The 12,362-nt window shown below is 42.2% G+C and overlaps 1 protein-coding gene across 2 annotated transcripts in view; it reads right to left on the bottom strand.

Annotated features, from left to right (window-relative positions):
• The window catches only part of Arms (Ankyrin repeat-rich membrane spanning), a 70,852-nt gene that overhangs the window by 18,447 nt on the left and 40,043 nt on the right, over positions 1-12,362 (bottom strand). For both annotated transcript variants that reach the window (XM_084590106.1, XM_084590107.1), the window contains exons 19-23: positions 6,523-6,766; positions 6,258-6,423; positions 6,000-6,178; positions 1,499-1,788; positions 862-1,195 (exon numbers count right to left, since the gene is read on the bottom strand). In XM_084590106.1, coding sequence (XP_084446232.1) covers positions 862-1,195; positions 1,499-1,788; positions 6,000-6,178; positions 6,258-6,423; positions 6,523-6,766 — 1,213 coding nt within the window. The remainder of the gene's footprint in view (positions 1-861; positions 1,196-1,498; positions 1,789-5,999; positions 6,179-6,257; positions 6,424-6,522; positions 6,767-12,362) is intronic.

Raw genomic sequence — 12,362 nt, 5'->3', positions numbered from 1 at the left:
CAATGTTCATGAAAGGCTTTGGTTTTCATATGAAATCAAACTGGGTTGTATTCGTAGCCATGTTGCCCTTCATGCTTAAGAGGTGCTTCCACAAGATGTAAACAAAAAATATTGTAACTAAAAAAAAAAAAAAAAAATGGCAGGAAGAGGCGATAAGAGAGAGAGATAGAAGGCATTTTGGAGTTTTATTTTTTTTTTTCATTAAGCAACAAGACATGCTCAGTAACTAGCCATTTAATTACCAGACTGCATCTTCGGAACCATGTCATCAGCGACAACTGATATAGTAAAGACCCTGATATAGTAAAGATTTTTGCCAGTCCCCAGTGACTTTACTATAAAAGGGTTCTACCATTTCATTTCTCAGTTATGACAAAAATGAACAGCTGAGTTGAAAAAATTATTTAAACTATCTAAGTAACCAAGCAGAATAGTACACACTGTAATTGTATTTTATTCACCTCTTTATATATGGAACTGCCCCTGCGTGATTTCTTACTGAAGACCAGCATTTGCAGTTGCATTGCATCAAGAATTGCATCAAGAATTGCATGAATTCACCTATGCATGCATTGCATAAAAATTTCCGAGAAACCATTTCCGAGCTACACCTTGCTGGCCTTGGACTACTTGGCATGAACAGACATATTTTAACAAAACGGTATAATGTTCTGATGGAAAATATCTGCAATGAGAACTATAAAGACTTCATAATTTAAATGCTGCCACTTGTTCAGGATTCTTACCAAAATGCACTTCTTGCTTTGTTTGTGTGAAGCTCACTTTCCCTCTTCGTGTATGATGCCCATTCAAAGTGAATTAAAAATAAAAAAAGCGTGGCACGTTAAAAAGAACGCTTACCTGGAACTGTTGTTGATACAGAGTGAGTGCGTTCTCGAGAGAATGGTATGGGAGGCACATCCTCTGGTGCAGCACTGGGCTGCGCACGCTGAAATTCTTGCTCCCGCAAGGACAGGATGGCCATCTTGAAGATTTCCCAGTCCCCGAAGGTCATGGAGAGCACCTCACGCAGTTCAGAGATGTTGCAAGTCAACAATACTTGGCCATGGATGTTGTGCCGCGTCAATGTGCTTTGGTAGTCTGGGACCCGTGACTTGTCAATGCCTTCAAGGCCTTCAAGAAGGTTCGATACACCCTCCACAGTCAAGGCACTCAGTCTGCCGGTAAACGGCTCCTAGAAACAAAGTGCTGATGCTCAAGGCCTTAGATAACATCAACTATAAATGAGTTACCACACACATATTTTTAAACTGATCTGCTTTCACTACACACATGTCAGCCTCAGCATCCTTTATGTTCTCATTAAGGACAAGTGTGTCTTAATTTCTCTAAACAGAACAAGCAGTGGCATGCTTGTTCTACTTAGAAGGGCAATGAAAAACAGGAAAAGAATGCTACATGCTGTGAGCTTAGCAAGAAAAACCCATTAAAGGTGAGAGTCAAAAGCTCAGATGATGATCAGAGAAGAAAAACTTACGTTCCAAACTCTGATTAAAGGTGCTACTGGTGCCATAGGCATGGTGCTTGATGTGCCTGGTGAACCAACTGACCACCAGACATGATATGGCTGCTGTTGGTAAGGCTCTGATGGCATCACAGGGGTCGATGGGGCCTGTGGGTACAGCAGTTCAGCTTTCAATGGCGCCCACGGTGCCCCTGCTGGGCCCATCATGCCCACTGGTCCCAAAGGTGGTGCTGGTGGCACAAATGGCCCAGACCCACATTTGTGAACAAGTTTCTCACTTTCAGACTGAGACTGATACCTCTCTGTAAAGACAAATAAAATTTGCCATGCATGTCAATATGTCAAACAAAAGAAAGGGAAACCTAGCATAACCAAAACCCAAATGAAATACAAATACGGTTCCGCTAGGTTTGAAATGACAAAACTGCCAAGCTGTTTCCCTTAGCAATGCAGTCTGTCAGGAATATGCAGAAACAGTTCCAAGCAAGCCTCAATTTATAGCTGCAAATCAATGCACAATGGAAGCCACATGGCTTTCAAAGTGTTGTGTTGCATTTAATGGTACATCAGCAACCAAAGCCTTCATGCACCAAACACAAGGTTAATGTGTCTGCATTATAAAATGGCCTAAAATCTTACCAATTTGTACAAAAGCTTTGCTTCCTTCAAAAATCTAAAAACCCAGGAAATGTCAGCAACTGCATTTTCTCCCAGAAGTCATTAAGTGTGACTATTAAATGGGGTTCAAACTATATGGAACATATTGTTTATTAAAATACCATGCAACAGCTGCATATTATTGCATATAAGCTGCAACAGAGACTGTTGCAGCTTCATATTCCATTTTTAACTTGACTTCCACAGTTGCAACACTGCTCTGTACTATAATAGCTACACCATCACAGAGCCTTTTGTTCGCTCTCTGTTAAAACAAGACTATTTCTTTAGAATGCTGTTGTGTTGTGGTCCTAAGCTGGTCCTTTGTAAACATAAAGCAACAGGAAGAAATGAGTTTAAAAGGTCTGTTACATAAATGCAGTTTTTAACCAGGCCACAACAGTTCCAATGTATAAGGAATGCGATGTTCATCGAGTTATGAGGATGTGATTTGAAAACTTATGCAGAAAACAAACAGGAAGTGTCGCCTTGTCTCACGTTATCGCGCTATTGCATAGGCTAGAGGCAATTGCCTTCCATAGGTGGTAAAGGCCAGACAGCTGATTGCATTTGCTCTTTCTGATTATTCAACAACTTAGATTTCAGATTTGTCAGGGTCAGTTATTTGGGTTTTCTCTCTCTTTTTTTATACTTAAGAGAGGTATGCTGCCGCTGCAGCTAGAGCAAAGGTAGCATTGTGTCCATCGAATGCTCAGAGGTGCTGGAGGTGTGCAATGAAACTGCAGAAGCCTTGTGGGCTGCTGGCTAAAGGGCCAGCAGGCCCCGTCTCTAACATGACATTTTACTGTCTCTGCCTGGGGTGTGGATGTCCCTGCCCAAGGCTTTGTCAGGGCAGAGGCCAGATCCTGTTGTGCCGCTCCAGCCCTAACCGCCACAACAGCAAAGTCTGTTCTTGCGATGAACAAGAGAATGCTCTGCTCAACTCACTTTCATACGAAGCCTCTTTAACACAAAAGTTATATTCTGATTAGGGGTGTGCGAATATTCCAAATTTTGAATACAAATCCATTATGCATGTCGTTCGATTAATATTCAAAAATTTAACATTCATATTAAATTGCCAAATACACTGAAAGCTTTCAAATTCGCTGCAGTTCACCGCACTGCATGCTTCACCACAAAACTTGACCGAGTGCACTGTGCAGTGAAGCATTGCCGAATGCAATGAGGCCGTTTTGTGAAAAGGGCCTTCCCAACAGTGTGCACAAAGCAAGGCACTTAACGAAACTGGGAAACACATTGTTCTCACTTTGGTTCCATTTCAAATGTGGACAACCATTTGTGCAGGTGTCCATCAGATAAAATTATTGTGATGCAAACGGTTTTCGGCAGTTTCTTTAGGTCCATCTGATAATTCTAACTTTTGGTTAATTCGGACATTGTTACCCGGTCCCTTGAAAGCCAAGTTACCGATTGTTTACTGTACTCAGCAGCGATATGACTGCTCAACCCGGTTTCATGCAGGTCCTTCCAGTATAAAAAACTGGTATATGGCACTCTGTAAAAAATTCATACTGGATTTTTCAGTAGGTTGTGCACTCCAGTACAATTCTAGTCTAATTTTATTAACAAATACCACATGAATTCTGAAATAAAGCAGACAATGTTTGCTATTCTTCAATTTTTTTTCCTTTTTCTTTTCAATGACTAGACGCTCGATATTCGAAGACATTTTTTTCCCATATTCGTATTCGAAAATTTCAGTATTTGCACACCCCTGATTCTAACTTACCTTGACAGTTATTCAATGTTTCTTTTTTTTTTTTCAGAATGGACACAACTATGAGTATGCGGCGTGACCCCTTCAATGTTTGAACAATGTGGCAACAGCCCAGTGAGGCTACTGGAAAAATGCAATTTTTCTAGCACTAAAATTTCTAATTTGGAGCACTTTGGACCAGAGGAATACTAATTATGAGTAGTCTAGAGCAATTAAATTTCAAATCTTAAGCACTTTGGAGCAAAAAAATAAAACACTAATTTAGAAGCATTCTGGAGTTCTGAAGGATAAGGCTTTTGGTTTCCAAACGCCTTAGATTGGCAAGCAACAATGCAGAGTGTTACACCATTAAGTTTGTCATTATTGGCATAGAATTGCTTCATGCTGTATAATAAAAAAAGGCACCTTCCTGAAATATGTCATACAATGTTCACTTGAAGAGCACATACACTTAACACATTTGTGCACCCATGAGCTCAAATGTGCTGGTGTGTGGCTACCTGGCATAGACGCAACTGCCATTAATTATATAGCATTTCAAAAGCAGCTCGCCTGCAGCAAGAGTCTCGGCGCAGAGCACATGACTGTGCTGAAGAACTTGGGAAGTACCGATAGCGGCACCAAATTGGCATAACGGATTTTATGAATTTAAAACCTCTAAAGAAACACACCCACCAAGAGAGGCCCCGCCTTATTTTCCATTTATCGCTCTAAACAGGAGAAGCGTGCTGACCTAAGAGGAAGTTTATTCACCGAAATATAAAGCATTATTTTCTCAGATTATCTGAAAGAGCTATTTTCGGGTGAGATATATGATGAGACAACACGCAAAAAAACAAAAAATTTGGCATTCATGAAAGTTAGGCCAATTTTGACAGCAATTGCCAGCACACCATGTTACAAAATATAAAATTAGTTTTGATAGCCCTCTGTGTTGAAACATTTGCAAAGAATTGATCAATACACCACCTTCTGCCTTTAAGACAGCACTATCTGTAATATATTTGCTCGCCGAATTTTTATTTTGATGGTTCTAGCTGCCAATTTCTGTTACAAAGACTTCATTCGCGTTTAGAATACACTGGCGACATGCAGCTAAAACAACTACGTTCTGTTTTCTTTCATTTGGCTGGTGTGTTCACTATGAAACCAGCTGATGACACCACAAAACCAGGCAAAAACCACGGCAGCGCACGAGGAGCAAACAGTGAGGTGATCATGCCGCTTGCGAAGACGGAGAGCGTAACTCAAGGAGAAAAGCTCCCATTGCTTCCGCAGCAATTGAGAAGGCCGTAGGAAAGAGAATGCGCTCCCTATCGTGACTGGTGGTGTTATGCACTTTCCACTTCCATCTACATACAAAACACAGCCTTATCAAAGTTCACAACACTGCTCTTCATTACAACCAGTACACTGTGGCACAAGCAACAATACGATATCACATCCATTGCACAAAATTCATACCCCCAGCATAATACCAGTGAAAAAATGAAAGCCTGCTCCCAAAACTACGAACAAAGTATTCGATCCGCAAATTGGGATGGTGCAACTACGCTAACTATCAGTGCAATAAAAAAAAATATATATGAATCGACAGTGAACCCTATGGTATAAATCCATTCATGCCATAACATTTGCAGTAAAGTTGGTTTCGTTGGTGCAATCTAAAATTGGGAGGAATTTTCCAGAAGTAAAATAAAAGAACACAAAACAACAGATAGCATAAATACGGGCATATTACAGGATTTATGCCATTTGCATCTTTCTGTCCTCATTTACTTTACCACTGAAAAATTCCTCCAAACACAATATGCAATGTTTGCAACACTATTAACATGCTCGCACATTCGTTTTGAGAGCTGCATTTTAAGTTTCAGGTGAACTCTTTGCTGCCTCTTGCAAGAAATAAACAACCCAAACTGTTTAGGGGCTCAAATATTGCTGTGGCAACTAATGAAGAATACAAAGTGCGATACCCATACGCAATACAGAATGCATTCTTGCTGTTATCCAAATGTATTTGTAAGCTAAACCAAGCTAGAAGCTGTACTCAATATAAAAAACACAGCCCACCTTACTAGCTACTTCACACGTCTGAAAAAAATTATTACATACCTTGTATCACTCTTCGAATGTATGGATCAAGGTTAATGGTGAAAGGCACGAAGATCTTGAGGTCACTAATTAGCAATGACGCTGAGTGGAAACTCAAAAAGATTTCAAACTTCCTGACGTCATGGTCCACATCATAAAGTGGCTGCAAATCTTTTCCTGTTGGTACTTTTCCTTTGATCCTGACATGAAAAAAGTGACATATTAAATTACATATATATTAGGCTGCATGCTGCAATAGTATGTGAAAATACCACTCACTTTTCAAAGATTGACCTCAATGAAGTGGCATCATCGATTTCATTTTCATGCAACTCGTAATACAAAATGATCCACGAGGTGTGGTAAGGCCACTGCTCAGTTATGTTGACCCATGACGCTAAGTGGTACCAATTGAAGTCTATGTTAAATGCCTTCAACAGGCGTCCTGAAAGCAAAAATTCAGCAGCCCCATCAGACATTTTCATAGATGCCCCTTAAAGCTGTGGCAGAGCAATCAGCTGGCAAAACAAAACTCCGTACACACCTGTGACATAAACAATGTTCATGAGCCGGCGCATAGAACGAGGATTGATGTCACTGAAGTAGTCATCAGTCAGAAGTACTTTGGTCAAATCTTGAGCTCCTGTGACTCCTCGATGAAGGTTGCTCATGCTTGAAGCCACGCTTTCACTTGCCTTCAGCTTCTGATTGCCCTTGCGCTGCTGTGATGGCTTTCGGAATGACTCCGGAATCGACATGCTGGAGTTGGACACTCGGCGATTCCCTGGCTGTGGGGTACGGACAAGAATAAGCAGGTGCCTTTTCTAGGCTGCATAAGAAATACTAGAATTATGATGATATGACAATCAAAGGGCTGATAAGAGAGAACTTTAAGGCACCTGCATATAAAAGATTGTTAATTGATATACAGTCGAACCTGGATATATCGAACTCGAAGGGGATCGCGAAATAGTTCGATATATCGATAATTCGATATACAGAAATCGACTTGGGATGGCACGGCACTTACGGTGCGAAAAAAACGATACCATATTTGTCGCGTAATCACCTCACTCGCATAATGAACCCCCCCTCCACTTTTGCACTTGAGAATTTGGAAAAAAAAACAACAAAAAAACGTTAAGGCCAGCTCGCTCACATGCAAGCGATTAAGCGATCTCAGCGACGAGCGGCAGCGACAGAGCAAAAAATTTCCAACTTGTTGGAACTGCATCCCTCTACCCCTCTGCCGTTCGAGCCACCGCCGCGGCAGCTCAAAACAAGGTTTCTGTGTCGCCGCAGCAGAAATCTCAGCGTTTTCGCTTGCATGTCCCACTCTGTTTCGGTCGTCTCATCCACAGCTCATTTCTTGGCAGCGTGTCAAGATGCTGTGCATCGATAACGTCGCAGCGTGTTTATCTTTTGAAAGCTCCTGTGGCAGCGGGGAGCGAACTTGGCAGACTGCCCGTGATGGCTTGATTGCACAAGCCTAGTTCGATTTATCACGCCGCGCTTGGGGCGGGCGTAGTCTACTGCCACAAAATCATTGGAAAGCGTGATACAGTAGCTGCAAATGCTGTGTGAAGCGAAAAATGCTAAAAGCCGGTGTCATGATCGCAGCTGACCGCGTGCTTTCGTCGATTCATACACGCAAGGATAAATTACTCCCGCAGTAAAAAAAAAAATGCCGCTTCGTAACGCCATATCTTAAGCTACGCCGCGCGTACAGCACAACGATAAGAATAGATGACTCTCGCAAAAAAAAAAAAAAAAAAAGCCACGTCAGCCGCGCGCAGAGGGTTCCTAACACACGTTGGAGAAAGCGTCCGATGTTCTGTCTGAGAACGGGCTGAGCTGGCTTGGCGCATGCGTAGCGCGTGCTACTGCGAACGAAGGCCGGGAAAGAGGAAGGAGAGAGATAGCTCGGCAAAAGAATGGGCACACCCTTGCGCTTCACTCTATCGCGTTTTCCCCCTCTCATTCCTACCGGTTCTCTCTGGTTCATTCACGCACATGGCTTGCAAACATCACGTGCTGGCGTGCGGGAAACGATAACCGCAGATGCTAGCGCCTTTGGGGAATGGGCGCGGCGCTGCCCAGACCAGCCGTCGCCGAACTGTCCCCTCTCATTCCTTCCGCGCGTGGCTTGGCGTGAAGACGTCACGCGGCAAATGGCCGAGGGTGATGCGGTCCTCTTTGGGGAAGGTACGCTTTCGAGTGCGTGGTGCGGAGTTCGATATATCGAACGACCGGTGAAATTGAGTTCGATATATGACGCGGCTTTCCTATACTTTTACATGTGATTTTCAAGGGGATATTTCGCGACTTCGATATAACCAAAATTCGATATACATATCCGGGTTCAACTGTACTTTGCACATAAAACCTGAAATTTTTTTCCTCACTCTTTCATTAAGGCAGCCCATGTTAGCAAGTCAACTCGGGCACGTGGTGAAGCAAACAAATATCACACATACTATTCAACATTCAAAGCAGAAACAATATGTACATAGGTTTGGTTTCCTTCCCACTCTAAGTAGACTCCCTTTAAGACAAACTTGAGGAGAGCAAAAATATGTTCATCTTGCGAGGAGTTCATCTTAAGAGAAGTGCCTCTAAAAATATATAAAAAAGGTCAGCATGATGGGTGAGTCCACATATATGTTATATGAAAACAGTGAATAAAATAGCCTTGAAAATTGGCCATTTATTGTACTATGCTAAATACTCAGGGTATGAAACAAGCTCGCATTATCCTGCTTTAATATAGCATTAGTCTAGTTCTGCTTTTTTTTTTATTTCAGTTTCCTTCATTTTTCTATAACTGTATCACACAGAAGTGGATATTTCATTTTTCCTGATTTTGTGCCCCATCTTGCTCCGAGTGGTTCAAACTTGCCCACAAGAGTAGCCATTGTCCCTCATGTCTCGCTCCGCCTGCAGCATAGCTGTTCCCAACTTCATGAGCAGGAACACCACAAGCCTTCCCCTTCCCTACAGGCAACGTGCAGAGCGCTGATATCTGGCCACCTTTGCACCGTGATAACACATATACAGTAAAACTTCACTTGAACGAAATTCAAGGGACCTTAGGAAAATGTTTGTTGAAGTGAAAGTTCACTGAACTGAAATAAGTGCGTGAAAGCGTATTTCTATTAGCACCAAGAAGCCGTTTTGCGGTAAATATTCTACTCGTAATGCAGTAGCCTTCTTCACCACTATTGAACTTAGGACTGCAGTGTTATTCCCTACTGAAAAACGAAAAGTTCTACGGAGCAATAACCTCACACAACCTCATCGAATCACATAGACCCTCATACGGTGCACATCATTATCATAAAATATCTTCCATAATTTATGTCAATGTACAAGAAACTATGAGATCTTACACAATTATATGCGACTTTTAAGTGATTTCTTACGTGAATTGATTGAGACTGTGCGAGAAAATGGAGGTTATTGCCTCATACAATTTTTTCAGTAGGGTTGGCCTCGGTCACTGTTTGCAAGCTCCAACCCCGTCCGGCACCGCGGTCTGCTGGGCAGCAGAGGCATTCATTTCCTCCAAGCAGATCATCCTTCAGCCGATCGCGATTAACCAGCATGCATACACACGCCTTTCTTGGAGCTAAAAGGCTCTTGTAGGGCTGAAGTTTTGGCTAGGGGTTGTTATAACTGTGGATTCAATTAAGCATGCAAAGCTAGCTGGTGAGTCCGCTGGATACTAGCTTGTTTAGATAGCCAGGTAAACGTAGAGCTAAATGATGGCCAGTTTTAGTCACGCGCTAATAAAATATGTTTCTCAACGTACAAATATTCAGGAAAAAGTGCACGTTGTTCTGGTGGAAATACTCAGTATGATGTGGGAGACACACGATGACGCTATAGAAAATTTTAGTAGAACTGAAATGAGCAACAATTGAATTTCGTTAAAATGAAGGGCGTTTGCAGAGCGTTCAATGGAGCTTCGGCGGGGGAACTTAATAAAGATCGTACAACTGAATACTCCGTTTAAGTGACGTTCGCTCAAGTGGTATTTTACTGTATACGTGCTTCATTGTCGTGTCAGTTGAAAATGTGGCCTCCAAGAGTTTGAAGCCCCAAGTCTACAAGTGAATGCACTCTTCGTATATGCCCTTTCTAGTCTGCAAGAGGCAACGCGCAACCCATGTCGCACACGTGATGTCAAGTTCCAACCATGTCGGATCTCTGCACCACCATACATACAGAGGGTGCACTGCCTTTCTTGCACTAACAAGAAAGCTTCGCCCAAAAAAGCACGCTCCCGCAAGACCGTTTCCCCACACTGAAAGTGCGTAGAAGCCATCGTTTCAAGATGTACTTTCTTAAGTAGAAGTATTTTAGATATTTTTCTTCCCTTGACATAGTCATGTGGACGTTTCGCGAGTGCTGTTGCAGGGGGCCGCCGTAGTACACATTTACTGCAAAAGTTCACCTCGGCAAATGAACCAGAATAAGTAGATTTTGTTTTACAATGAGTACAACAGCAAACCAACCAAATGATCTTGCATTGTTCTTATAATTGTCCCTGTAAAAAGCGTGCGACACCTCTTTGCCAAGTGTCCCTGTCATCAATTATGGTCCGGAATGAAAGGAATGTAAACAGCCGAGCCTGACACCAATGTTTACGGGAAAGGAATCATCCGTTCCGGACCATAATTGATGACAGGAACACGCAATTTGCCGCGTTCGTGGACACAGTTGCACTTGGAGCAATTGAACTGCCGGCGTGTTTTTATACGAGCAACTTCCTGTACTCGTTGTGTCTCGTCCTGCTCTGAACATTCTGCACACTGTTCACAGGCTGAAAAGTTGCCCCCCCCCCCCCTCCCCCCTGTTACCTATGTGTCTGCTGAGGTTAAAAGATATGTACTTTAGTATTACGGTCACAGCAGCCTGTCATGGAAAAATGTATTGATCAGTTTGCGGCAGTAAAGCTCCAGAATGAATCCTGTATTAGCGTCCCGGGTTTCCTAGAATTGCTGGAAAAATATCTACTCCATTAGTTGTAAAATTTAACTTGAAATGGTACATACAAAAGAGCATAGGATTAGCATAGGATCTTGCACTGTGCCGGTCATTTCTGATATTTACATGACAAAGGGGAATCAGGCCTTGAAATCAAGTTTGGCACAATTTGATTTACTGGAGGCATTTAGATTTGTAGACGACACCTTGCTTTGCTTCCCTGTTGTAAAAGCAAATTTCCTGGCTGTAAACAGTATTCTAAATGCCTTTCGAGATTCTTTCGTTGGGCTGGATGTCACGTTTGAGCTTCCACGGGATTCCGTGATTAGATTTTTAGACATAGAGATTAAGAAAACTGAGAAGCATACGTGTTGGACGCACAATCTAAACTAGTGAAGAAGAGTGTAGCATCTTAATAGTTTATCGCAATGCATTAAGAAATCATGTTTTCATCAAGTAGAGCGTAGCCTCACGAGACAAGTCGATAGGTTAAGGACGAGTGGATACCGATGCACTTTTAACTTCAGTTGCACAAAAGCACCTACAAACGTTGAGTAACAGCGAAAGGATGCAGCAAAACAATTTAGGGCAAGCTACTAAAGTGGTCTTCATTCTGTACATACACAATGTATCCAATGCTTTAAAGAAAGTAGCAAGTAGGTATGACGTTCACCTCGTGCTCACTACTCTGAAAAAGTTAATGAGCCTCTGCCATAAATTGAGTAAAGATCTGAAAGACAGAGTCAAGGCACAAAGAAAGATTTGTTGAATGTGATACTGGCATTGCGTATAACATTCCCTTGTCATATGGAATGAGTTACATAGGCCAAACCGGCAGGTGTTTGAACACGAGGTTAAAGGAACACTGTATTGATATAGGAAGGATTACTAACCCTGGAAACCTTGCACTCCATTCCGCAAAACACAAATGCATGCCAAAATTTGAAGGCCATCCAAAAGAAAGAAAAGAAAGAGAAACAACAGAAGAATTTCAGATATGGGAAGCCGGAGTGCATAAGCACAACGTCAGTTATGCTAACAAGTGATGAGATAAAACTAATAAAAGAACGCAGGTGCGTAGGAACGTAACACTGCCTGTGCAATGAGGTTGCAAGGTTTGTTTGATCAGAGGATGTGCGTGGACTGTTTTAAGCGTAACCCTGTTATAAATAAACCGTAGCTGCCAGTGTGCACTTGTCCTGCGTGCGTCGTCCTGTTCCCTTATGTGTGTGTTTATAGCGTAGCATGTAATGTTCTCGGAATACAATGCATTTGTATGAAAATTTTCAAAATATCATATCCTTTTGTTCACTACTGTAAATGCTGCTGTCAAAAGCTTTCAGTGGACAGAGTACCTTCGTCAAAAAGCCCAGGCTACTCTGCAATAGAACAGCC

The sequence above is a fragment of the Amblyomma maculatum genome, chromosome 1, assembly GCF_055883805.1.
Source record: "Amblyomma maculatum isolate TAMU_Amacu chromosome 1, ASM5588380v1, whole genome shotgun sequence".
NCBI lineage: Eukaryota > Metazoa > Arthropoda > Arachnida > Ixodida > Ixodidae > Amblyomma > Amblyomma maculatum.
The sequence above is the reverse complement of the archived record's forward strand: the minus strand, read 5'-3'. Positions and strand labels throughout refer to the sequence as shown.